Source organism: Onychomys torridus, chromosome 5 (assembly GCF_903995425.1).
Source record: "Onychomys torridus chromosome 5, mOncTor1.1, whole genome shotgun sequence".
In the NCBI taxonomy this organism is placed as follows: domain Eukaryota; kingdom Metazoa; phylum Chordata; class Mammalia; order Rodentia; family Cricetidae; genus Onychomys; species Onychomys torridus.
In genome coordinates, this window is record NC_050447.1 from 81,370,532 (window position 1) to 81,398,395 (window position 27,864).

The window sequence follows — 27,864 nt, forward strand, 5'->3', positions numbered from 1 at the left end:
AATTGTAGGGAACTACCTTGTTAGTCTGCATGGAAGGCAAAATCTCAAGAGACTTCACAGTTGCTTGTTGTTTTTGTTTGTTTGTCTTAATAGGTTTTGCAGGGGAAGGAAAAGGGCTGGAAAGGTAGTTCAGTGGTTAAGAATGATTATTGCAAAAAAAAAAAAAAAAGAAAAGAAAGAAAAAAAAAGAATGTTTATTGCGGGGTTGGGGATTTAGCTCAGTGGTAGAGCGCTTGCCTAGCAAGCACAAGGCCCTGGGTTCGGTCCTCAGCTCTGGAAAAAAAGAATGTTTATTGCTCTTATTGAGGCCCAAGTTCAGTTCCCAGCATCCACATCAAACAGCTCACTACTGCCTAGTCACTCCAGCTCCAGAGAGTCTAATACCCTACTTTGGACTCTGGACATATACATACATACCATTCACACAGAGAACACACACACACTTACAAATAAATACAAATAAAATTAATCTTTTAAAGATAGTTTCTATGGTAGAAATGATTCATACTCTTTGATCATATTCCCTTAGTAATTTTGCAACTATTTAATATAGTTATCGGTATTACAAAATGTAGAATGGTATTCTAAATTGCCTCTAAACTTTCTTTTGTTTCTTTTTTCCAGACAGAGTTTCTCTGCATAGCTCTGGCTGTCCTGGAACTTGCTCTACAGATAAAGGCTGGCCTTGAACTCAGAGATCCACCTGTCTCTTCCTCCTGAGTGCTGAGATTAAAGGCGTGCACCACCACCACCACCAGCAGCAGAAGCAGCAGGCTGTAAACTTTCTGTTTTGTGGTGCTAGCAATAGAACCCATAGCCTAACACATGCTAGGTAAGTGCTCCACCACGAATTTACATCTCAGTTTAACTACATCATCTTCAAGAGATCCAGTGCGGCTTAGCTAAGCACTAATTGCAGTTAAATTCTACTTGGCATGAAATTAAGTTGGGGATTCTATAGCTCCACAAATCAGAAATAGTGAAATTTTGTTCGGAAGTGGAAGAGATGGTTGCTACTTACTTTCATTTATTCCTAACTCTCCTGAATATTTACTCCATTTCCTTCACAAGGTCAGTTTATACAATATTAATCTGAGATACATTCTTAGTCAGTTCTGCTTAGCAAACTCATCCACATTCAGACTTAAACTGCCACGTACCTACAGACACTTTTCTCCTGTTCCTCTGGTGATGCCTCAAAATAAATACGGCACAAACCAAACACCTAAATCCACTCAAACCTATTTTCTAATGAGTCTACTTCAGTTGTCTATTAAGTTATATACTATTTCATATTTGTTATCACTAAATCTTGTCACATCTACCTTTAAATATCAGGAAACCTTCTTCCTTCTACTTCCAATACTTCAACCCTAAATTACTACATATATCACACATTAGACTTCTAACTGGTCCACAGACATGCAAACTGGACTTTTCCCAAATCTATTCTTTTCTTTTTTTTTTTTTTCCTTTTTTGAGCTGAGCATTGAACCCAGGGCCTTGCGCTTGCTAGGCAAGCACTCTACCACTAAGCTAAATCCCCAACCCTCCAGTCTATTCTTTATAACATAATCAAATGAATTTTAACCTACCTCTGGCCATAAGAAGGCACCCAGAAAGAAAATAAGTTTCTTAGCTCCTAGAATATCCCACACAGTTCCAGTCTTCAAGGGAAAAATAAGTTCAAAGGGGCTCAACTACCTTTCCTATGTGTCCACAGTCTGCTTCTGAAAATCAGCTTTTGCTCATTCTCCTGCCTCTTACATTCTGCACAAGTGTTCAATATATTATTTGAAATTACTTGAAAAGATCTCCTCTGGTTCTCCTATCCACTATCCTGATTCTGAATCACAAGAATCCAAATCATATTATGTCCAGCAATGCACATACCACCAATAAGAGTTACCACAGTAGAAAAGGGCCTAGAACAATGAGATTCAGTAGCTTGAAAAATGCAAGCATGAAATCAGAAAACCCAGGTTTGAATACTGGCTCTTAACTGTTATAAAATTTTATACAGTTTTTAACCCACTAAGATTCTGTTTTGATGGGGCTGAGAATAGAGCTAAGTAGTGGAGTGGTGGCATGTGCAAGGCCTTGGATTTGGTACACAGAACATACATGTGTGCACACCCATCCACTCTGATTATTGTATCAGAATCTTTTAACACTGCTTTATACAAAGTGCACTCAAAACTTTTACAAATCTGGACAGATGCAGTGGCCAACACCTTTAATCAGGAGGCAGAGGCAGGTGGACTTCTGTGAGATTGAGGCCAGTTTGATCTATAGACAGAGTTCCAGACCAACCAGAGCTACATAATGAGACTATTTCAACCACCAACACCCTCAAATGTATCAAATATAAATCTCATTTATCAAACTAACTAGTTCTATATTCCTAAATTAAGATAAAGCATTTCATGCTGGGCATGGTCTACGTAGTGAAAGCCTGTCTCATAAAAATAAATAAATAATAAAGGAATAAGTAAATACAACATCTCTAAGATGTAAGAACCTAGACACATCACGTTATATATTGCAAACATAATGGAAATCATGTTCACACTCCAGTTTTTCCACTGGAAACAGGATTTTGGGCAGCTTCTCAGAGCTAGCTTGATAAGCACTCGGGTTCTATCAGGTTGAAAACACAGTGAGTATAAGGTGGAAAAGTACTAAAAGCTACAATTAATTTTTAAAAGATGATGGGGTGGGGTTTGGAGAGATGGCTCTGCAGTTAAGAGCACTGGCTGCTCTTCCAGGAACCAGGTGGTTTACAATCATCTGTAATTCCAGTTCCAAAGAATGTGACACTCTCTTCTGGCCTTCACAGGCAATAGGCACAAACATGGTACACAGACATACATGCAGGCCAAACACCATACACATAAAAATGTCAGAACACCCTGAGATAAACCCTAAACCTCCCTCCTCTATACACCATGAAAAGTACTGTGTTAACTTTTTGATGTGTGTGTAAACTGAATGTTTAATTCAGGCTAAATGTTTATTTTTTTAAACACTATTTCTTTATGGTGAAAACCTTTAAGAATCATTTCTAACTTTCCTTCTTTTTATCTAGACTTTTGAAATAGTCTATATATTGAATATATCAAAATATTGTTGATATCCACAGTCACTTTACTATTCAGTAACAAATCAATTCACTAATTCATATTCTCCATCTCTTTACCTTTACACACACACACACACACACAGGCTCATTATGCAGCCCAGGCTCTGAAACTTGTCACTCTCATACTCCAGGCATGTGCCATCATGCCTAGCTGACAATGTCTTTTTATTTTTTTCAGTGTGTGAGCAGGACATGCACCAGCGTGTGATGCCAGAGTCATTCTGATCTATTACTCACCTTATCCCCTTAGGACAGGGCTTCTGGCTGAATCTGTAGCCTGCTGTTGTTACATTACACAGATAAGCTGGCCAGTCAACCAGTCCACACAGACTTTTTATGTGGGTACTGGGATCTGGACACAAGTACTGCTGCTTGCCTAAGTACTCATTCCTACTGAGCCATGTAGTGGGTAGCCATCCCAGCATTGGCCTGGAAGTTCCAACCCCCATTGAGGCTTCGGTAATGGTCACGCCCACAAGGCGGGGCGGAGGAGGAAGCGGAAGACCCAGGATCGAGAGGAGAGCTCTCTCTTGGTTCTGGGACCCTGGACACCGGAGGTAGACCTAGCAGAGTTCTCCAGAGAACACGGCCAGACTGCGCCATACCTTTGCCAGACCCTACAACCTATCCTTTCAATTGTTTGACCACATGTGTAGTTACTAGGAGTTTGGAAGGGTCTGCACTTGGCTGTACTAGGATGTAGTCTTTTACTCCACCCCTTGACAGAAGGGGCCGGTGGATAAGGATCCAGGCCCTCCCGAGGCTATCCTGTGTTTCTGTTTCTCTCCCCTCTATCCTTCTATCTACTATCTCTTATCCCTCTCTCCTCAAGAGTACCCTGTTGTAAAATGTGAGAGCTGATCGCCCAGCTGGGCTTCCATAGCAAGTTCTAGCCAGGTGATTGGCTTTGTGCATCTTTAACATGGCATGGCTTTGTTGATTTCTAGGAACTTCAGTTCATAGTGTCCTCTAAGATTTGACTGTATGGCTAGAGAGATGGCATGGCCTCACCAAAGACCAAGTTCAGTTCCAAGAATCCACATCAGAGGCAACTGCCTCTAACTCCAGCTCCAGGTGACTAGACACCCTCTTCTGGCTGTGAGGGAGCCTGCATGCATCTACACATACCCATACACAAATACACATAATTTAAAAAACAAAAACAAAAACCACTTGGTTATGTAAAATTACCACAAAGAAATACATTATTTTAATTGTGTTCTCCTTCCTGTCCTTGTCACTTTGGTGGGTAAGGGGGCACAGAGAGGTTTCTTTTAAAAATCTTTCAGAAAAAAAAGTTTGTTCCAATGATCAAAACACAGAAAAGCAGGCAGGAGAGAGATGTGTCACAGCAATACTACTTGATATGTCCTTATTTTCCACAATGTATTTATCAGGAGGCCTACTGAACCTCACAACTGCCACTACAGAAAGAGCATTGTGGGTTTCAAGTAAAGACTTTTACATATAAATAAGGCCACAATATATATTGGCTAAAAACAACTCAGAAATGAAAATAAATCCTTTTGCCCTGAATAGCAAACAGAGATGGGTTTAAAAAAAAAAAAAAAAAAAAAAAGTCCTGAGACAAGCTACACAGAGAAAGCCTTCAGCAAAGAAAAAGACAACCTTTGTCTGTTCCTGCTCATTTGGGCCAGACTCTGGAAATGGCCCTATGCCCAAAATTCTGTTACAGAGCTCTGTTCAATACGCCTGAAACAAGGTCCCAATCAACTCTGAAATTAACTTGATTCAGAATGACCTATATATACACACTACAAAATGGATTTCTTACGAAAATATGAACTGCAAAATCAGACTCCATGGAAACACTTGAGTCAGAATTATTATAAAATAACTAGGCATGGTGGCCCATGCCTATAACAGCAACACTTGGGAGCAAAGGCAGGAAGATCCCAAGTGGCAGGCCAAGCTGAGTTGCAAGACTTGAAGGCAAAGAGGGTGGGGAGGTGGCCTGGCAGGGAAGGAAGGCGGCTGGCTGGGCAGCCTGACTACCTAAAACCCTAAGCGCAGCAACCCATGTGTGCTGGCCAGTTTATTTCAACTTGTCATAGGCTACTGTCATCAGAGAAAAGGGTACCTCAATTAAGAAAATGGCTACAGGCAAGCTGTAGGGCATATTCTTAATTCGTGACTGTGGCATTGTTGGTGAGGCCACCCCTGGGCCAGTGGTCCTGGGTTCTAAAAGAAAGCAGGCTGAGGAAGCCTTGAGTAGCAAGCCAGTAAGCAGCATCCATGCACAGCATCTGCATCAGCTCCTGCCTCCAGGTTCCTTCCCTGTTTGAATTCCTGTCCTGACTTTCTTCAATGATGGGCTATGATGTAGAAGTGTAAGCCAAATAAATCCTTTCTTCCGAGCTTGCTTTTGGTCGCAGTGTTTCATCATAGCAACAGTACTCCTAACCAAGACACCATTAAAGATGGAAGGGGAAACCAACTCCAAAGCTGTCCCTACCTCCACATGCACACCATGCCACCCTGCCACCATCACAATACATAAGGAAACAGAAATAAGGCTGTCTAGGAAAACTGACCAATGGGAAAGGGTGATCGAGAGAAAGAAGAGAGGAAGCTAGTTAGGGAATATGACCAACATATAATATGTACATGTACAAAGTTTTTTGTTTGTTTGTTTTAATGAAAGGTTAGATTTAGATGGCCAGATGGCTCAGTGGGTAGGCTTTCCCACCAAGCCTGACAACCTGAGTTCAATTCCTGGAACCCACAGCATAAAAGGTAAGAACCAATTCCAGTAAGTTCCTCTGATCATACAAGTGCCAAGGCATGTGCAAGCACACAGACAGACACCAGTGCAGTCAGAAACACACACACACACACACACACACACACACACACACACACACACAAGTTTAAATATTTTTATTAAAAAAAATAAAAACAAGAATATTAACAGTATAACTACAAAGCTCTACTTAGGTATTTTTAGTCTCAAATTCTTAAATATTGAGAAAAATGATTACCAGATTTTAAAAGGAAAGGGGGCCTGAAACAAAACTGAAAAGTGAACCACAAAAAAATTTAACAAAGAATAAAGGAGTAAAGACTTTTAAAAAACAAGGATTTTCATGAAGAATAAAAACTAATCAATAAAATAATTCTTTTAACTACTGAAACTTAAAAAAGAGGAAAAAATGTAATAGACATAACCACAAACTAAAACTGAGGAAACTCTCCTAAAAAGATGAATAAGAATTTAGAAATATTTAGAAAATAGTTAGAAAAGATAACACAGCAGAATAAATAAAAAAGTATATCCAGAAATGTAGTGACCTCATCTCCAGACAGAAAGACCGCTTCCTCTTAGAAGATGGACAGAGTTAAGCAGGCCCTGTAAGAGCTTTCTTTCCATGCACATGCGCACAACAGGCTACTAAATAAAATACTCAAAAAGTCGTCTGAAAGAAGAAAAGACATTTAGAACCATCCAGAAATCATGGAGGGTGTTTGTAATCCCTGGGGATGCAAGGAGAATCTTGAGTTCTAGACCAACCTTAGTCCTGTCTTAAAAAAGAAAAAAATCCCTAGACCCAGAGCCTACAGCTCTCTACCTCAATGACATAGTAGAACAGATGAGACATAGAAGTTTAAAGGAGGCTGTAGGGAGCTCAGTGGATGGGTGCTTGTCTGCCATATGTAAGGCCTTAGGTTTGAACTCTAGCACTGCCCCCACCAAAGAAACAAAAGTCTAGGAAAAATCAGGAGAGCAAACAAGTAATAACAGATTCTTTTTTTGTTGTTTTGTTTTGTTTTGTTTTTGTTTTTTGAGACAGGGTTTCTCTGTAGCTTTGGAGCCTGTCCTAGACTAGTTTTGTAGACCAGGCTGGCCTCGAACTCAGAGATCCACCTGCCTCTGCCTCCCGAGTGCTGGGATTACAGGCGTGTGCCACCACCGCCTGGCATAGTAACATTCTAAGACCAAATTTGTTTGGTTAACACGCCATTTTTAATAGTATATAATCCTGAATAAATTACCTAGCCTCTGCATCTGCATCTGCATCTGCATCTGTAACGAGGTTGGGTGCTATTTGTTTATTTTCTTGCTTGATTATTTGTGTTTTGAGACAGGGTCTTACAATGAAGCCTTGGATATCCTGGAACTCAGAGAGCTGCCTGTCTCTGCCTCCTGAATGCTGGGATTATTAAAGGTGTGTACTATCACACCAGGCTTTGTAATAAGGCTGTTGTGAGGATAAATTAACTCATACTTATTGACATGTGTAAAAACCCTGGCATGTTGTATGTATCATATATAAGCACTCTAGAGAGCAAGACAAGAGATAGAAAGAAGTGGAACAGATTTTGGACTTTTCTTATAATCCCTCAAGAAAGACCAGCTGGCATTTTGCTACCTTCACATAGTACCCAATTTGGGGAGGGATTTGTGAAATGAAGTCTAATGATAGTTCTTTTAAAAACAAAGGACCACAAAACAAAAAAGTATGGATGTGGGAAAGAGACCTGTGGGGCCAGCCCAGGGCAGCTTTGCATGAGTGCAGGGAGATGAGAGGATGGAGGTGAGAGTAAGCAGAACGTACTACAGACGTGTATCAAACTGTCAAAGGACAAATGTAATCAGTATTTTAAACACACAACCACATGCTCAGGTGCATTCACACACACATGCTCGCACTCACATGTGCACATACACAAAACTTCCACGTGAAAAGCCTAGGTTCAAATAGAAAGCTGCTCATATAAAATCAGAATTACAGTAACGACACCAAAGCCAAAGATACTACAAAAACATAACCAATAATTCTCAAGGCCATAAAAGTAATTTCCTTAAAATTCTATTAAATTAAATCTAGCAATGTATAAAATTGGCAATATATCAGTTAATTGGAATTTTAATCCTAGGACAGCAAAGAATGCTTAACATTTAAAATAATGTAAATCCAAAACCCATACAAAAGCAATTTAATTCATTTTATTAAGAGATTAAAACAAATAACCTTGTTCTTGTCCACAGACGCATAAAAAAATAACAAAATCTATGATCTTGTTTCTTATAAGCTCTCTCAACAAACTAGACAATAAACACTTTAAAAAACAACCTGACAATTTCTTATGAACAGACATCTACATGTAAATTATTCGTTCCACACAGATGGCTGCCCTACAGAAACAAAAGCAGGACCAGTGAGAATGACCAGAACCTGAAGGCACTTGCTCCCAAGCCCGAGAACCTGAATACACTCCAGGACTCATAGGTTGGAAGGGAGAGAACCACTCCTGCTAATTGGCCTCTGACCTCCAAACATAATATGCTGAGGCACATATGTACCAAACACACAAAAATAAATAAAAATGTAATTTTTAAAAGCTGGAAAGCATTTGACTATGGAAAGATCTCTATATAAACGTTCATAGAAGTTTAATATGTAATTGGCAAATATGAAAACAACCTATATTTGCCAACAACAGATATACAAACAGATAACAATAGAAATCGCTCGACAATAAAAGCAGAGCTTCTTTTATATGGGAACAATATGGGTAAAACTCAAGGTAAGTATGCTATGTGAAAAAGGCCGAACAAAATGAATAGGGTACGGGATAGGTGTGTGAATACATTCACACAAAATTCTAGAAAGTCTGAACTATTCTATAGTGACAGAAAACTTGATAACAGGGGATGGGAAGGAGGGAAGGGCTTACAAAAGCCTATTTTCCTTTCTTTATGTTGATGATCTCTTGGGAATATGTGAAAAGTGGCAAGATACCATTATAAGCTTTAATTAAATGTAATTTAGTTTACCTCCACAAAAGTCAACAGACTGGCATGGTGGGATATAACTGTAATCCCAGCTACTCAGGAGGCTAAGGAGGACTGATAAAGGGTTTATGGCCAGCCTGGGCAGCTTACCATAAGGCTACCTCAAAATAAAGAAACAGGATGTGCAATCAGTAGTAGATAGAATGCATGACCAGAATACACAAAGGCCCTAGGTTCCATCCCCAATCCAAACAACAAAACACTTTCGATGTTCAGTTTTGTGTTGTTTTCCTCCAAGTGTAAAAGAAAACCTAAAAGAACAAATGTATAGCAAACGCAGCCATGCACACCTATGACCCTATCCAAAAGGCTAAAGCTGGGTCAGGAGAGACGGCTCAGCCACTAAGAGCACTGGTTCATCTTACAGAGGACCTAGGTTTGATTCCCAGGAAGCACATGACAGCTCATAATCATCTGCAACTCCAACCTTAGGAGATTCAATGCCCTCTTTTAGCTTCCGTGGGCACCAGGCACTCATGTGGTACACAGACATATTGTAGGCAAAACACTCACATACATAAAAAATAACCGCCCCCCAAGAGGCTAAGACAGCTGGATCTCAGTTCAAGAACCACCAGGGCTACAATGAGACCATTTCAAAACTTAACAAAACAGTAGGCTTACTCAACTCAAAACAAAACTAAAAGTGATCATGCCCACAATCAATCAGTAAAATACTAGGTAAGGATATCTACACCCAGATTATCTATACCATCATTATATTACATTTGTCTGAAATTGCATATACACCTGAGGTCTATTGAGATTTTTGTATCAGTGTCCAAGAACAATGAATTACTAGTATGTCTCATGGTAATGACTGTGAACATATCCACTGTACTGCTAGTCACACTTTTATGTTGTCTAACAGCCGATAATGATAACTTCCTATTGGTCTATATATTTATAACACTTATTACCACTGTATTAAAGAACATTACTACTACTTTTTTGTTTTCAGAGTAAACCTTTTTAAACAATATCTTTTTTAATCTAATGTGTACTAGTGTATGTCTGCCATGGTGTTATCAGATCCTCTGGAACTGGAGTTATAGTTTTGAGCTGCCAAGTGGGTGTTGGGAATTGAACCCAGGTTCTTTAGAAGAGCAGCCAGTGGTGTTAATTGATGAAGCATCTCTCCAGCCTAATACTATTTTTTTTAATTATTTTAAAAACTTTTTCTGCACCTCCAACTGCCTCATGGAGCTTGCATTTCCCACTCCTGACAACATCAACCATCCATAGGGAACAGTGGGTAGACTCATATACCATGCAGACTGATGTAGGTGCTCTCTACAATGTTGACACCACAACAAAATCTCCTCGTGACACATTTCTTAGCAGGTATGTACCCTTATAATTAAGCAATGTATGACTATACTTAAAATACATGCTGCCATTTGACTAAACATGAACCTGAAAGACTTTACAAGCTGGTACCTGTGAGATATGGTTGATGGAAGACTCCATCCTCCGAAGCTGAGAGGCTTGGATATCCAGCAACTGGAGTACATTGTTGGCCAATGCATTTATTTGATAAGCAACACTAGCTAGAGATTGGGTTGTATATGCTTTGGTCTCTTCTAGAGCTTTTCTCTTGTCTGTAGCCTGAAATAAGAACAAAAATAACCAATTCTTAGTTAACATTCATTAAACACACATTCTGTACAAATACAGAGTCATTTTTCCCCATTTAAAGAGCCCAAATCGGCAATATCTAACTAGCCAAATGGCATGCTGACTTTTTTTTTTTTTGGGGGGGGGGGGGAGTTCTTTACAGACCTTAAAAGAAAAATATTCAACTTTATATGAAAAAACAAAAAACCCAGGATAACTAAAATAATCCTGTACAATAAAAAGAACTACTGGAGGTATTACCATCCCTGATCTCAAGCTCTACTACAGAGTTATAGAAATAAAAACAGCTTAGTATTAGCACAAAAACACACACATTGATCAATGGAATCAAATCGAAGACCAAGGCATAAATCCACACACATATGGATACTTGATTTTTTGACAAAGAAGCCAAAAATATATAATGGAGAAAAGAAAGCACCTTCAACAAATGATGACAGCATAAACGAAAATCCACATGTAGAAAAATGCAAATAGATCCATATCTATTGCCACACACACAACTCAAGTCCAAGTGGATCAAAGACCTCAACATAAATCCAGTTACAAGGAACCTAACAGAAAAGAAAGTGGAAAATAGCCTTAAACACACTGACACAGGAGACAATTTCCTGAACAAAACATCAGAAGCACAAACACTGAGATCAACAATTAATAAATAGGATCTCCTGAAAGTGAAAAGCTTCTGAAAGGCAAAGGATCCTGTCAATAAGACAAAACTGCAGCCTATAAAATGGGAAAAGATCTTTACCAACCCCACATCCAACAGAGGGCTGATCTCCAAAATATATAAAGAACTCAAGAAATTAGACATCAAAAAAAAAAAAAAAAATCCCATTTAAAAAGGGGTACAGATCTAAACCAAGAATTCTCGACAGAAGAATCTCAAATGGCTGAAATACACTTAAAGAATTGTTCAACTCCTTAGCCATCAGGGAAATGCAAATCAAAATGAGTCTGAGATACCATCTTATACATGTCAGAATGGCTAAGATCAAAAATACAATTGACAGCTTATGCTGGAGAGGATGTGGAGCAAGAAGAACACTCCTCCACTGCTGGTGGGAGTGCAAACCTGTACAGCCACTTTGGAAATCAAATAGCAGTTTATCAGAAAATTGGAAATCTATCTAACCCAAGAGCCAGCATATACCCAAGAAATGCTCAATCATACCACAAGACACTTGCTCAACTATGTTCACAGCAGCTTTAGTTGTAATAGCCAGAACCTGGAAACAACCTAGATGCCCTTCAACCGAAGAATAGATAAAGAAAATGTGGTCCATATACACAATGGAGTATTACTCAGCTGTTAAAAACAATGACATCATGAAATTTGTAGGCAAATGGATGGAACTAGAAAAAAAAAAAAAAAAAAAACAATCATCCTGAGTGAGGTAACCCAGACCCAGCAAGACAAGCATGGTATGTACACACTTATAAGTGGAAAATAGCTATAAAGGATAATCATGATACAATCCACAGACCCAGAGAAGCTAGGTAACAAGGAAGGCTCAAGAGGGGACACATGGCTCTCCCGGGGAAGGAGAAATAGAGGGGATCTCCCGGGTGGACTGGGGGTGGTGAGGATGGGAACTGGAGGGATCAGGTGGAGGATGGTTGGAGGGGAAGAGTACTGAAAGAGATGACTGGAAAGTGGGGGGGGGGGGGCACCTTTGCAGGGTTAGGTATAAACCTGATGCCAGGGAAACTCCCACAAATTTACAAGTATGGCCCCAGCTAAGACTCCTAGCAATAGTGAACATGTGCCCTAAACTGGCCATCTATGATCAGACTGGTGACTACCTCAATTGTCATTGGAGACCCTTCATTCAGTAACCGATGGAAACAGATACAGGGAGCCTCCATGGGACTAACTTAAGCCCTCTACATATATACATACATATGACAGTTGTGTAGCTTGGTCTATTTGTGGGACTCCTAACAATGGGAGCTGGGACTAACCCTAATGCTTTGGCTAGCTCTTGAGAACCTATTCCTCATACTGGATTGCCTTGCTCAGCCTTAATGTAAGGGAAGGTTTTTTGGGTTTGTTTGGTTTTGATTTGGTTTGATTTGGTTTTTGTTTTTATTTTTTTGTTTTTGTTTTTCTTTTTTTTTTATTAAGAGATTTTTTATTCATTTTACATATTAACCACAGATTCCCCTGTCCTCCCTCTTACCACCCCCGAGCCTTCCCTCCCAACCCATCCCATATTCCCACCTCCTCCAAGGCAAGGTCTCCCATGGGGAGTCAGGAGAGCCTGGTACATTCAGCTGAGGCAGGTCCAAGCCCCTCCTCCCTGCACCAAGGCTGTGCAAAGTGTCTCACCATAGGCACTAGGTTCTAAAAACCCAGCTCATGCACTAGAAACGGGTCCTGATCCCATTGCCTAGGGACCCCTAAACAGTTCAAGCTAAACAACTGTCTCAACTATCCAGAAGGCCTAGTCCAGTACCATGGGGGCTCCTCAGCTATTAGTCCACAGTTCATGTGTTTCCACTAGTTTGGCTAGTTGTCTCTGTACTTTTTCCAATCATGGTCTCGATAGCTCTTGCTCATAGAATCCCTCCTCTCTCTCATCGATTGGACTCATGGGACCTGGCCATGGATCTCTGCATCTGCTTCCATCACTCACTGGATGAGGATTCTATGATGACAGTTAGGATATTCAGCCATCCGATCACCAGAATGGGCCAGCTCAGGCACACTCTTGACTATTGCCAATAGTCTATGGTGGAGACATCCTTGTGGATTCCTGCGAACCTCCATAGCACTCTGCTTCTCCCTATTCCCATGGTGTCTTCGTTTATCATGGTATCTCTTTCCTTGTTCTCCCACTCTGTTCCCATTCCAGCTGAAGAATGGATAAAGAAAACGTGGTACATAATCAATGGAGTACTAACTCAGCAGAGAAAAACAATGACATCATGAGGTTTGCAGGCAAATAAATGGAACTAGAAAATATCATCCTGAGTGAGGTAACCCAGACTCAGAAAGACAAACATGGTATGTACTCACTCCTAAGTGGATACTAGATGTAAAGCAAAGGATAACCAGACTGTAACTCACAACTCCAGGGAGGCTAGCTAGTAAGGGGGACCCTAGGAAAGACACAGGGATCGCCCAGCAGCGATGGAGAAATGGATAAGATCTACATGAGCAAACTAGGGGGTGAGGGGGCGTAATGGAGGGCAAGAGACAGGGGCGGGATTAGAACTAAAGAAAGGTTCTTAGTCCCACTGCAACTTGCTATGCCATGTCTTGTTGCTATCCATGAGAGGCCCACCCCTGTCGGAACAGAAACAGAGGAGTGGGGGTGGAGTGGAGTAGAGGAGAGGAGGGAGAAGAAACTGTAGTTGGGATGTAAAATAAATTAATTAATTTAATTTAAAAAAAAAAAAAAAAAAGCCCAAATCAGTTTGGCAAGATAACTCAATGGGTAAAAGTGCTTGTGTACAAGCCTGGTGACCTGAGTTTGATTCCCCGAACCCTCTTAAAGATGAAGGAGAAAAACACCTCCAAAGATGTCTTCTGACCTCCCCATGCATGCTGTGGCACTGGCACCCTCATGAACAACTTATGCTGAAACTAAAGGGCTAGCTAGCTTTTGAGGGCTCAGTATGGATTACTACTCAGAGAAGAGGAAACGTTTAACAGTGGTCACAACAAACGACACAGGATACCAGTGTATCACCAATGGTCACAAAACAGTGCATTAAGTTAAAAACCATTTTGTGTAACATTTATGTGGCTATAGTAAATGGGTGAGATAAAGGATAGGTGGCAAGGAGAGGGGAAAATAGAGGCAAGCAAGGTTTAATCAAAGGGGAAAAGAGGGACAGAAATATCTATTATGAAGAAGAGAAAATAGCAGATTAGAAAAAAAAAAAAAAAAAAAAAGCCTGGAGTTATAACCCTGTGTGTGTTAAGTCTATGTTTGTTGAGCTCACAAGGCCCACAATTCAGACCCTAGAAGAGCATGAATGAATGAATGAATGAATGAATGAAAGAAAGAAAGAAAGAAAGAAAGAAAGAGAGAGAGATTTCTCAGTAACAAGAATAAGCTTAAATAGAAGAGGAATAGAACAGAAAAACAAAATCTTAATAAGATAAAGTCTGCATAGAAAAATAGAAAGCAAAAGGGAAACCCAGTAGGTCAGAAGAAAAACAAAGGAAAATGAAGAGGATCCCCTGAACTGGAGTCCTGGATTGAATAATAAAGAGAGTGAGCTAAGCACCCAGCTAATCTCCTGCTCCTGACTCCATGGCTTTGCCATCATGAGGAACTGGACTCTCATTTCTTTAATTGCTTTTTTGGCAGGCACTTGTTACAGCAATGAGGAAAGTAACTAACCAATAATAACCAACGTGTAAGAGAGGTAGCTGGGGCATGATGGACTGAAGCATGCTTTCTCTGTTATTTTACTCATGAGTTCTGTACGTCTAAAAGAGAGATGTGCGCATATACCATACTGACAGACTGTACTGTGGTGGTTTTTACTATTTGGTTTACTCAAGCTCAGACTATGTGCTCCATAATCTTCTCCTTTGTAGGGCTGCCAAACACACTGGGTTAGAACTAGCCAAAACAGGGGTTTGTATAAGCTACACTGTCTACCATCTGCACGTGTCCCTGGTTAGATGCAGTGAAAGGCATGGAGGAACTACTGGGCTCCAGCTTGACCTTTCTCTCTCTCTGTTCCTGATTGTGACAGTAGCCCCACTCATGTGACAGATCTCCAGGTGTGGTTGGCAAATCTAGAGTGGCACAACTTCTGGAAGTATTAGCTTTTCCTTTGCAGTCTGGTTTCTGCAGCTGGATGCTCTAGCTTCTCAAGCTGACTGGTCATTACTTTCTGATTTCCTTCCCCCCTGCATCTTCCCTGCTTCCTCAATTATTACTGTAAAGGTCGAGTGAAATTACAGAATAAATATCTTCTCTAGAAATCACACTGGACTGCTTCCTGCTTTAAATCTTGACTTTAGCACAGTTTCCTTGTTGGAAATAACTACATACATTTTGACTACATGGTAGCCAAAATGAATTCTTTGTCACCTGTCATTGGTTCTTCACATTGGTTCTAGTTTTTCTTTTGCTGTCATAAATTGAGGTGATATGCATATTGTTTGCACTTGCCCTTGCTTTTCTTCTGGGCAAATTCCTAAAGTGAAAAACACATAGATTTTAAGCAGTTGTGATATGTGTTGTCTGGTTGCACTGTCCAGTACGTGGAGTGTTTTGCAATCATTCTTTTTAAGAAGAACTAAAATTGTTTGGGAAGTGAATTAGTTGACAGCAAAGGAGTAAGTGGACAGAAAGCCAGTATCTTAGGCTAAAGTGAGATCTTTTATATGGACAATACATAAATATGTACTAAGTCATGTATTTAGAGGAGTTTGAGAGGGGCATGACCATAGATTGTCCTTCCAGGCAAAAGGTTTAGCTGTCCGCAGGGGCCTGAATCTGCCCTCCCTGGCTCACATGGAAGACTTCCTAAGGGAATTTGGGGTGCACATGTTATCTGTGCTGTGTGACTGAAGATGGTGCATAACTTAGGCCACATGATGCGGGCACTGTTTCCCTGGGCAGGGGAGTGGGAGACCTGGCTAGTGGGTGACCTGTGCAACCTGACAGCAGCTAGACTACTGACCGCCAGGTGGCGGTGTTGTGAGTGCACACTGGTGGAGGGGGGCTCTTCTGCCTTGCTTATAGTCCTCTTTGTTAGGGTCTGTCTTGTCTAACAGTGAATTTTGTTTTGTTGGGGGTTTCTTGTTTTGTTTTCATGGGAGGTCTCACTTTGTAGCTGAGGCTGGCTTAGAATTTGCTACTGTATCCCAGGATGGCCTTGAACCTATTTGTAATTGTTAAATGTACTTGCTCTTTCTGAAATAGGGCTTCCCTAGATTGTGTCCCAAGACTTTTAAAGCATAAATGCGGGGTTGGGGATTTAGCTCAGTGGTAGAACACTTGCCTAGCAAGCGCAAGGCCCTGGGTTCGATCCTCAGCTTAAAAAGAAATTAATTTAAAGTACAAATGCATTGTGATAGTGATGATAAAGAGATTAGCTGGGTTGTAACTATGATAAAACTTAAAATTTCAGAGCTGTGTTATGTGTATATTAGAAATGCCAGGAAGATATAAAATGACTACAAAGGTTTCACAGTGCTTGAGAATACAGTTAAAGATGGAAGACAGGTAACGTACAGCTGTAGTTGACTGTTCCGTGCAAGCTTTCCAATAAAAGAACAGACTATGTCACAAATCCTATTCCCATCCCATGCCTCCATTTTTTTTTTCTTTTGTGAGGCAGGTTCTCCAATGTTGCCCAGGCTGTCCTCAAATCTGGTAATCTTCCTACCTCCTAAATGCTTGATTACGATTGTGTACTATGACTCCTGGTTTGTGTTAACTTTCTGATGAGCAGTCATGACAAGGATGTTTTCTCTTTTGGAAGTCAGGTACTGACATACTAAACAGGAGACCGATTTCACCCACAGGTGAAGAAAGAGTGAGGAAGAGGAAAGGCGGGTGGATTAAGGTATGGATGGGGCTTGGTACCCAATGGAAAGGAGGAAGGAAGGGAGACAGAGGATGCAGAAGAGAGTGAGGTTGCTGACAACCAGCCGTTTTTTATTTCATGCAGTGAAAATAGCAGGTTTTTTTTCTTTTCCTTTGAAGAAGCCATGAGGGGACAGAAAAGGAAGCAGATTTACTATTAAAAGTTTCTACTCCAGCTAGCAGGTCCTAATTTAGTAAGTTTGATTTCTGCAGGTGGATAAGGAAGGAGGAAGAAGAAAACTGGTAATGGTTGAGATGATCACAGAGTTCAGTTATCTAAGGAATTTCCTGTATGGTTTATTTTAAGTGCATTCACTGTGTTGCTTATTTTAAGTGCAGCTATTCTAAACAATTAACTTTTCTTTTAAAGCTGTGTATGTTTGATTCCCTTTAAGGGGCCTTCATCCATTGTATAAGACAGGGATGACAAATGGGCTTCCTATCAGCAGTCAATCCCAGTGCCATCAGTTAACAGGGAAGCTACTGTAGTTAATGCTGGTCTTAGTTCTGTGATACATTCTTAGTTGTCTATAGTCTGTGATCCGTTTTGTTCTCTCCTTGCGTATGCTAAGGTGAATGGTTGGTGATTATAAGGAAGCTACAAACAAAATAACTAGCAGCAGTCATTTTCTGCAAATTTGCTGTTCAAATATATAGTTTTTATGAGTGGAAACTAATGGTGACTTGAAAGGCATTCTCCAGCAAGGTGTTACATCTATCTACACATGGCTTTTTTTTTTTTTTTTTTTTTTTTTTTTTTTTTTTTTTTTTTGCTTCTTTTGTTTTATGCTTTTTAGGGACAGGGTCTCTCTGTTCAGCCCTGTCTGTCCTGGAACTCTGTAGACCAGGATGGCTTTAAACTCAAGAGATCTGCCTGTTCCTGCCTCCCAAGTGCTGGGATTAAAGGCTTGCATCACCACCACCTAGCCACACATGGCTTTTGAATGCTTGAAATATTGCAAGTCATAGAAAATGAGAAAAAAAAAAATTTTTCTGTTGTGAGGGGTGAGATCTCATACAACCCAGGTTGATTTCAAACTTGCGGTGTAACCAAGGACAACCTTGAATTTGATACTTTTGATTTGTTTGTTTGTTTTGTTTTTCGAGACAGGGTTTCTCTGTGTAGCTTTTCGCCTTTTCCTGGAACTCACTTGGTAGCCCAGGCTGGCCTCGAACTCAGAGATCCACCGGCCTCTGCCTCCCGAGTGCTCCCGTCATGACACTTTTGATTTACTCTTGAGTTGAATGCTAGCAACACAGGTATGTACCACCACTCCTAGCTGGTTAATTTTTTTTTTTTAATGGTTCAGGATATAGCAGCCAAGCCTTTTATGCATGCTAGGGAAGCACTCTACTAATTGAGCTAAATCCCCAGCCCCCAAGAAAATGAAGTTTAAAATTTAGCTACTTTGATGGAGCTGAAGACATGGCTCAGCAATTAAGAGTACTTACTGTTCTTGCAAAAGAACTGAGTTTGATGGCCAGCATCTACACATGGTGGCTCACAATTGTCTGGGTACCGGGTATACGTTTTGTGTGTGTGTGTGTGTGTGTGTGTGTGTGTGTGTGTGTGTGCGCGTGCGCGCACGCACGCTCTCCCCAAACCTTTCTCCTATATGCCTCTCCCTGCTCTACTTCAGATTCATGGCCTTTTTTTAAATCAATTGTTACTACATGTGTATATGTATACATATGTACATATGTCTTCCTAAAATACCTGTAGAGCCCATAAAATGTTACTTACATGTATGTCTTCAGGGCTCACCACCCGGAACTGAACAACCAGTTGTTGTACTCTTCCCTTACTTTAAAATTTAAAATGGAGGCTCTATAAAATATTGTCTTTGCTTAAGTATGACATTATTATTATTATTTGTCTGCATTGTACTGCATTGTATTTTATTGCAGCAGAACGAAAAGGTTCTTATGTGTAGGTTTATAAGTAGAATCATTTCTATTAACATTTAATTGACTGTACATAATTATATGATTCTATAGTAAAGAAAACTGGAAAATAAAATACAAGTTTTTCCATGAGAGGAAAGGAGAACTAGATGTTAGCCCAGAGTCCTTCCACTCCTGTGATGGAAAAGTATGTGTGGTCTGTAAATTGAAAGCTAAAGAGACGGGCAGATGAAATTCTACAATATAATGGATGGCTTAAAATAATTACCTTATTCAAGTTTAAGTCTACCTGGTCTTGTAACAAATGTTTATTTTGCCTTTTTAATTGTAGAATACCCATACTACCACTACTACCACCCCCAGAGTTCTGAATTTTGATACTAGAACTAATGACCTTGCACATTCTAGACAAGCGCTCTACTATGCAACAACATTCCTAGCCTAGATTCTGTGTTTTAATGCAAAAAGACTTTGCTTTTAATAGTGTAAATGGCTGCTTCTATTCAAGTCTATTGAAGATTGTACTTGTATTCCTAGCCACTAAAAGAGCAAGAAAAAGGAACAAAAGACAGTTTCAAAGGAAAATGTAAACTTGTTTTACACTGATAGCATAAATTTTAAATATCTTAAGTAATCTATAAAAAGTGGCTGAAGTTAATACATGAATGTAGAAACACTGCAGAATCACAAGACTAGTGTTTTTTTAAGACTAGTATTTTAAAGTCAGTTATCTATAAACTTATCCACAATCCAAAGACTCAGCAGAATAGTTGCCAACTTTTTTAAAATTACTCTCCCTTCTAATTTATTATCATTACTGTGTGTATGTACTTTGTATCTTGCATCATTTGTTGTGAATGCTGTTAAACGTTTCCTCTTCTCTGAGTGGTAATCAATATTGAGCCCTCAAAAGCTAGGTGGCTCTTTAATTTCAGCACGCTAGAGATGGAAGTGGACAGATCTCTGTGAATTGGAGGCCAGCCTGATCTACAAAGTAATTTTCAGGCTAGGCCACTCAGTAAAGAATCTCAAATAAAAGTCAAAGAGATCTACAAATCAAAGACGCAGATCACAATAAAAAAAGAGCATTTAAAAAAGCAAGGCAACATGACTCCTCATAAAACACATAATTCAATCAGTAAACTCAAAAACTGAATGAAATGGGTTAAAATGCTGGATGGATGAAGACCTCACATTTCTTGGCAAAAAAAAAAAGAAGATATACAAATGAGCAGATGAATGAAGAAATTAATCCAGAACCTAGACAGGAAATATAGCACTGAAGAAGAATGTCACCAAAATGAAGGAGAAAATCATCAATATGGATAAGAAAGTCAGTTCCACGCTTTTAAAAATTCAGAAAGGAAATTTTTTAGGGGGGGGAAAAACTGTGGAAATGAAAAACTAAATGAATTAAATTAAAGCATAATGGAGTCTCACCAGGAACAAGCAGGGAAAAAAATGAACAGAATCAAGGATAAAGGAAAAGATTTAAAAAATACTATATTTAAACAGCAATAAAGGAAAACAAACACTGAATAAAACATCCAAGAACTTCAAGATATAATCAACAGACCAAAACTAATAACAAAGAAAGGAAGGAAGGAAGGAAGGAAGGAAGGAAGGCAGGCAAGGAAAGAGAGGCAAGGAAGGAGCTGAGAGAGTATGTTCAAAATTTTTTAAAAAGATATCCAAACAATTGCATCTAGAACCCCAAACAGACATGAGCAAACAACCTGTCTATGATAAATCACAGGCAAAGTATCAGAAATACAAAGCAAGGGCCAGGCAGAGTGGCATAAGCCTTGAAACCCAAGTCTTGAGAAGCAGAGGCAGATGGCTCTTTATGAGTTCCAAGCCAACTAGGATTACACAGACTCTTTTTAAAAAAGAAAAAGGCAAACAAATACTAAAAGCTGTAAGGGAAAACCACTAATTCACCTACAAAAGCAAGCACATCAGTAAAACCTCAGTTCTCTCATTAGCAAACCTACAAAAAATAAAAAAATTAAATTAAAAAAAAAAGCATAAAGTAAAATACCAGCCAGTCAAGCCTAGAGTCTATGCTTGAGTGTGAAATCCCACCAAACCTGCTGAGGAGTCCCGTGAGCAAGGCCCACCCTCCCAAGCTTAAAAACATAATGGACAAGAAGTTATCACTGAAGTTAAATAGTGGCAGACACGTCCAAGGAATATTGCAGAGCTCTGATCCTTCAACCACTCTTGTGCTGAATGTGTGGAGACGGCAACTACTGGGCAAGAGAATCACACTGGAATGGTGGTAACACAGGAAACAGCATCGCATGTTAGAAACCTTGGGAAGCTTTAAGCAATGGCTCTTCAGCAGGAATTGACATCCTGAGGGCCTGTTTAACTATGATGTAGAACTGGGTCTGTACATTTCCACATGAAACTTTTCATTAAATAAACTTTTGTAATGGATGGATGGGAGGGAGGGAGGGAGGAAGGAAGGAACGAAGGAAAGAACTATTAAAAGGCCTAAGAGTAAATGAATGCCAACCAGAATTGCAAGATCACCAACTCTGTCTCATAAAAATAGACTGACTGAGAAATAAGGGCATCAAGATAAGAAAACAATGCAGTTTATATCCACCAAGCCAGCACTGAGGTATACTTTAAAAGAATCACTGCATTCAACAGTGTAAAAGAGGAAATCCCTAGTACTAACAGGGAAGAAAGAAGAAAAGAAGAAACAGTAATTCAATCAGCTAGAAAAATCAACATAATTACAATAACAAGCCTCTCTCAACAATAGCCTTAAATGTAAATAGGTTGAACTCACCAATAAAAAGATACAAATTAGCAGCCTGTACTTAAAAACAGATCCAGTAGCCCCAGCAGCCAGCCAGCAGGTAGAGTCCTGAGGGCAGGCTGCTCCATCACCACCTCCACCCCTTGGACTCTGTACCCTACAAGACCTACTCCACCACCCAAACCCATCAAACCCATCATCCTCCCCCTGGCCAACCACCCACCCCAACATCAGCAGACCTTCAGGCACAAGTGCCACCCGCACCAGCTGGAAGAGCAGGCACAAGCAGAACCTACACCAGGTTGAAGAACAGACCACACAGGCACAGGCACTACCCACACCAACTGGAAGAACAGACCACACAGGAACAGGCACTACCCACATCAACTGGAAGAACAGACCCCACAGGCACTACCCACACCAAGTGGAAGAACAGACCCTATAGGTACAAATAAAGCCACACCAGCCAGAAGAACTGGACATACGCTGGATCTAGGCACCCAAATTCCCACAAACCTCAGTTGAGAAAATCTTACTAGACCTGACAACCAGCCTATCACCAGAACCTTGGCCATTCAGGCCAAAAGACAATAAAGGAACAAAGATCCATCCAACAAAGACATCACAATAATCAGCACCTGTTCCTGTAACTATCCAAAACCCAGATGGGTAGGTAAATGGCAGTGTAAGAATACATTCAACAACATAAAGAGCAATATGGCACCACCAGAGCCTAGTAATTCTACAACAGCAAGATCTGAACATCCTAATGCAGATAGAGCAGAAGAAAACGACCTTAAAAGTAACTTTATGAAGACGATAGAGACTCTTAAAGAAAAAAAGAAAAATTCCCTTAAAGAAATTGAGGAAAAGACAAAAAAAAAAAAAAAACCTGGAAGAAATCAATAAATCCTTTAAAGAAAGCCAAGAAAAAAACAAATAGGTGAAGGAAACAAACAGTTCAAGAATTGAAAATTGAAATAGGGGCAATAAAGAAAACACAAACTGAGAAAAATTTGGGAATGGAAAATCTGGGTAAATCAACAGGAACTAAAGATGTAAGCATAACCAACAGAATACAAGAGTTGGAAGAGAGAATCTCAAACATTGAAGATACAATAGAGGACATAGATTCATCAGTCAAAGAAATTCTTAACACAAAACCTCCAAAAAATCTGGGACACCATGAAAATACCAAACCTAAGAATAATAGGGATAGAAAAAGAAGAATTCCAGCTCAAAGGCAAAGTAAATATATTCAACAAAATCATAGAAGAAAACTTTCCTGACCTAAAAAAGGGCAGGCCTATGAAGATACAAGAAGCTTACAGAACAACAAATAGACTGGACCAACAACAACAAAAAGTGCCCTCGCCACATAATAATCAAAACACTAAACAAACAGAATAAAAAAAAGATTGTTAAGAGAGGCAAAGGAAAAAGGCCAAGTAACATATAAAGACAGATCTATCAGAGTTACACCCGACTTCTCAATAGAGATTCTGAAAGCCAGAAGGTCCTGAACAGATCTGCAGACACTAAGAGACCACGAATACCAACTCAAACTACTATACCCAGGCAAATCACAGACAGAGAAACAAGATATTCCTTGACAAAACCAGATTTAAACAACATCTATCCACAAATCCAGTCCTACAGAAAGTACTAGAAGGAAAACTCCAACCCAAGGAAGTTTGCTGCACCCATAAAAACACAGCCAATAGATAATCTCACACCAGCAAATCCCAAGAGAAACACACACACACACACACACACACACACACTACCAACAACAACAACAAAACCAAAAAATAACAGGATAATGTGTAACTCTGGAGTCTTAGATCAGGCAAGATTTACTAAGGAATGAAATCTGTGAGATACACTCACAACACAGAACAGAGCTGAGACGCCGCCTGATTCAGCTGCTGCCATCCTGCCGTTCTATCCAAGGGTGACAGAATGAAACTGCACGCCATGCTTCTCTGCCACTCGCTCCTGCTTCAATCACCCAAGAAAGAACGTGGTACCCTTGCTCCACCTTATCCACACTAACCAAAAGAGAGAGAATATCCAAATTAACAAAATCAGAAATGAAAAGAGGGACGTAACAACAGACACTGAGGAAATCCAGAGAATCATCAGGTCATATTTCAAAAACCTGTACACTACAAAAATTGGAAAATTTAAAAGAAATGGACAATTTTCTGGATAGATACCACATACCAAAATTAAATAAAGACCAGATAAACAATTTAAATAAACCTATAACCCTAAGGAAATAGATGTAGTCATTAAAAGTCTCTCAACCAAAAAAAGGACAGTACCAGATGGTTTCAACACAGAATTCTACCAGAATTTCAAAGAAGAGCTAATACCAATATTCCCCAAATTGTTCCACACAATAGAAACAGAAGGAACATTGCCAAACTCTTTTTATGAGGCTACAGTTACCTCCAAACCACACAAAGACGCAACAAAGAAAGAGAATTACAGACCAATCTCCATCATAAACAATGAAGCAAAAATGCTCAATAAATATTGGCAAATCAAATCTAAGAACACATCAAAAAAATCATCCGAGCTCAGTGGGAGAGCGCCTGCCTAGCAAGCGCAAGGCCCTGGGTTCAATCCTCAGCTAAAAAAAAAAAAAAAAAAAAATCCATCATGATCAAGTAGGCTTCATGCCAGAGATGCAGGGATGGTTCAACATATGAAAAAAAATCTATCAATGGAATACACCATATAAACAAACTGAAAGAAAAAAAATAAAAACAAAAACAAAACATGATCATCTCATTAGATGCTAACAGAGCCTTTGACAAAATCCAAGACACCTTTATGATAAAGGTCTTAGAGAAATCGGGGATACAAGGAACATACCTAAACATAATAAAGACAATATACAGCAAGCCAACAGCCAACACCAAACTAAATGGAGAGAAACTCAAAGCGACTCCACTAAAACCAGGAACAAGACAAACCTGTCTACTCTCTCCCTATTTATTCAATATAGTACTCGAAGTTCTAGCAGAGCACTAAGACAACAAAAGGAGATCAAGGGGATGGGATACAATTGGAAAGGAAAAAGTGAAACTTCCACTATTTACAGATGATATGATAGTATACATAACTGACCCCAAAAATTCTACCAGGGAACTTCTACCGATGATAAACACCTTCAGTAATGTGGCGAGATATAAGATTAACTCAAAAAAAAAAAAAAAAAATCAGTAGCCCTCCTATACACAAATGATAAATGGACTGAAAAAGAAATCAGAGAAGCAACACCCTTTACAATAGCTACAAATAATATAAAATATCTTGGAGTAACTGTAACCAAACAAGTTGAAGACCTATATGAAAAGAACTTTAAGTCTTTGAAGAAAGAAATTGAAAAAGCTATCGGAAAATAGAAAGATCTCCCATGCTCATGGATAGGTAGGATTAACAGTAAAAATGGCAATCTTACAAAAGAGCAATCTACAGATTCAATGCAATCCCCATCAAAATCCCAACACAATTCTTCACAGACCTAGGAAGAACAATACCCAACTTCATATGGAAAAGGAAAAAAAACACCTCAGGATAGCTAAAATAATCCTGAACAATAAAGGAACTTCCAGATAAATCACCATCCCTAACTTCAAGCTCTACTATTGAGCTATAGTAATAGAAACAGTTTAGTATTGGCATAAAAACACTTGGATCAACAGAATCAAATCAAAGACCCTGACACAAATCCACACACCTATGAACCTGATTTTTGACAAAGCAGCCAAAATTGTACAATGGAAAAAAGAAAGCATCTTCAACAAATGGTGCTGGCATAAAACTGGATGTCAATATGTAGAAGAATGGGAAAAGATCCATATCTATCGCCATGCACAAAATTCAAGTCCAAATGGATCAAAGGCCTCAACATAAATCCAGATACACTGAACCTGATAGAAGAGAAAGTGGGAAGTTGCCTTGAACACAGGAGACTACTTCCTGAATATAACACCAGTAGCACAGACTCAGATCAACAATCAATAAATGGGACCTCATGAAACTGAAAAGCTTCTATAAGGCAAAAGACACTGTCATTCGAACAAAACGGCAGCCTACAGACTGGGAGAAAATCTTCACCAACCCCACATCTGACAGAGGGCTAATATCCAAAGTATGTAAAGAACTCAAGAAACTAGACATCAAAATAACAATAATCCAATTAAAAATGGGCTACAGATCTAAACAGAGAATTCTCAACAGAAGAATCTCAAATACACAAAAGGCAATTAAGGAATTGCTCAACATCCTTAGTCATCAGGGAAATGCAAATCAAAACCACTCTGAGATACCATCTTACATTTTGTCAGAATGGCTAAGATCAAAAACACTGATGACAGCTTATGTTGGAGAGGATGTGAAGTAAGGGGAACACTCCTCCACTGCTGGTGGAAGTGCAAACCTCTACAGCCACTTTGGAAATCAGTATGGCAGCTTCTCAGGTAATTAGGAATCAATCTACCTCAAGACCCAGCAACAGCATTCCTGGTCATAAACCCAAAGGATGCTCAATCATACCACAAGGACAGTTGCTCAAATAACCAGAACCTGGAAACAATCTAGATGATCTTCAACCAAAGAATGGATAAAGAAAATGTGGTACATATATACAATGGAGTATTATTCAGCAGTAAAAAACAATGACATCATGAAATTTGCAGACAAATGGATAGAACTAGAAAAAAATCATCCTGAGTGAGGTAACCCAGACCCAGAAAGACAAACACAGTATGTACTTACTCATAAGCGGATACTAGACGTAAAGCAAAGGATAACCAGGCTACAATCTACAGCCCTAAAGAAACTAGGTAACAAGGAGGATCCTAAAAGGGATGCATGGATCGCCCTGGGAAGGGGTAATAGGTGAGATCTCCTGAGTAAACAGGGGTGAGGAAGAGGGTGGAGGGGAGGGGGATGAGAACATAGGATCAAGATGGTTGAGGTAGGGGAGGGATAGAGAGGGAGAGCAACATGAGATATCTTGATATAGGGGGACATTATGGTGTTAGGGAGATACCTGGTGCCAGGGCCACTCCTAGGAATCCATAAGGATGACCCCAGCTAAGACTCCTAGCAATAGTGGAGAGGGTGACTGAACTGGCCTTCTGAAATCAGATTGGTGACTACCCTAATTGTCATCATAGAACCATCAGTTGATGGAAGCAGATGCAGAGATCCATAGTCAAGCTCCAAGGAGTTGAAGAGAGGGAGGAGGGATTATATAAGCAGGGGGGCGGTGTCAAGATCATGATGGGGAAACCCACAGCTGATCCAAGCTCACATAGAACCAACCTAGGCCCTCTGCATATGGGTAACAGTTGTGTAGCTAGGTCTGTTTGTGGGGTCCCTAGCAGTGGGACCAGGATCTGTCCCTGGTGCACAAGCTGGCTGTTTAAGCTAGGCTAGCTTGTTTTGGTTTCCATTTGCTTGATAAGTCTATTCTTTGATGCTCTCTGTGAGTATTTTTTGCTAGTTAGGTACATTTCTTGGCAGCAGCCAAGAGCTGGATCTGTTTGTTTTTTTTTTAATTAAAATTTTTAATTTATTTTACATACCAACTACAGTTTCCCCTTGTTCCCTCTCCTCCTGCTCCCTCCCCACCTCCTTTCTAGCTCACCCCTCTCACCCCATCCACTCAGAAAGGGTAAGGCCTCCGCGGGAGTCAACAAAGTATAGCAGCATATCAAATTCAGGAAAGACCAAACTCCTCCCTGCTGCACAAGGCTGAGTGAGAAAGAAGGCAAAGACAAGCTGAAAGAAAATTTCATACTAAAACTTGTATTTTTTAAAAAATGACCAAATTAGTTTCATTACAATGACACAAGGATGGTTCAATGTGGTGGGTATTGTGTTCCCTGAAATATTGTGTGTTCCCCGAAATAAACATATCTGGGGTCAGAGAACAGACAGCCACTAGAACAAAGCCAAAAATGGTGGCTAGAAAACGAGAAAAGTAAGCCATAGCAGAAGTTGG

General features: G+C 39.8%; 1 protein-coding gene across 4 annotated transcripts in view; it reads right to left on the bottom strand.

Moving 5' to 3' along the window:
- Positions 1–27,864, bottom strand: part of Abi1 (abl interactor 1) — an 89,585-nt gene that overhangs the window by 36,692 nt on the left and 25,029 nt on the right. For all 4 annotated transcript variants that reach the window (XM_036187700.1, XM_036187698.1, XM_036187699.1 and 1 more), the window contains exon 2: positions 10,401–10,568. In XM_036187700.1, coding sequence (XP_036043593.1) covers positions 10,401–10,568 — 168 coding nt within the window. The remainder of the gene's footprint in view (positions 1–10,400; positions 10,569–27,864) is intronic.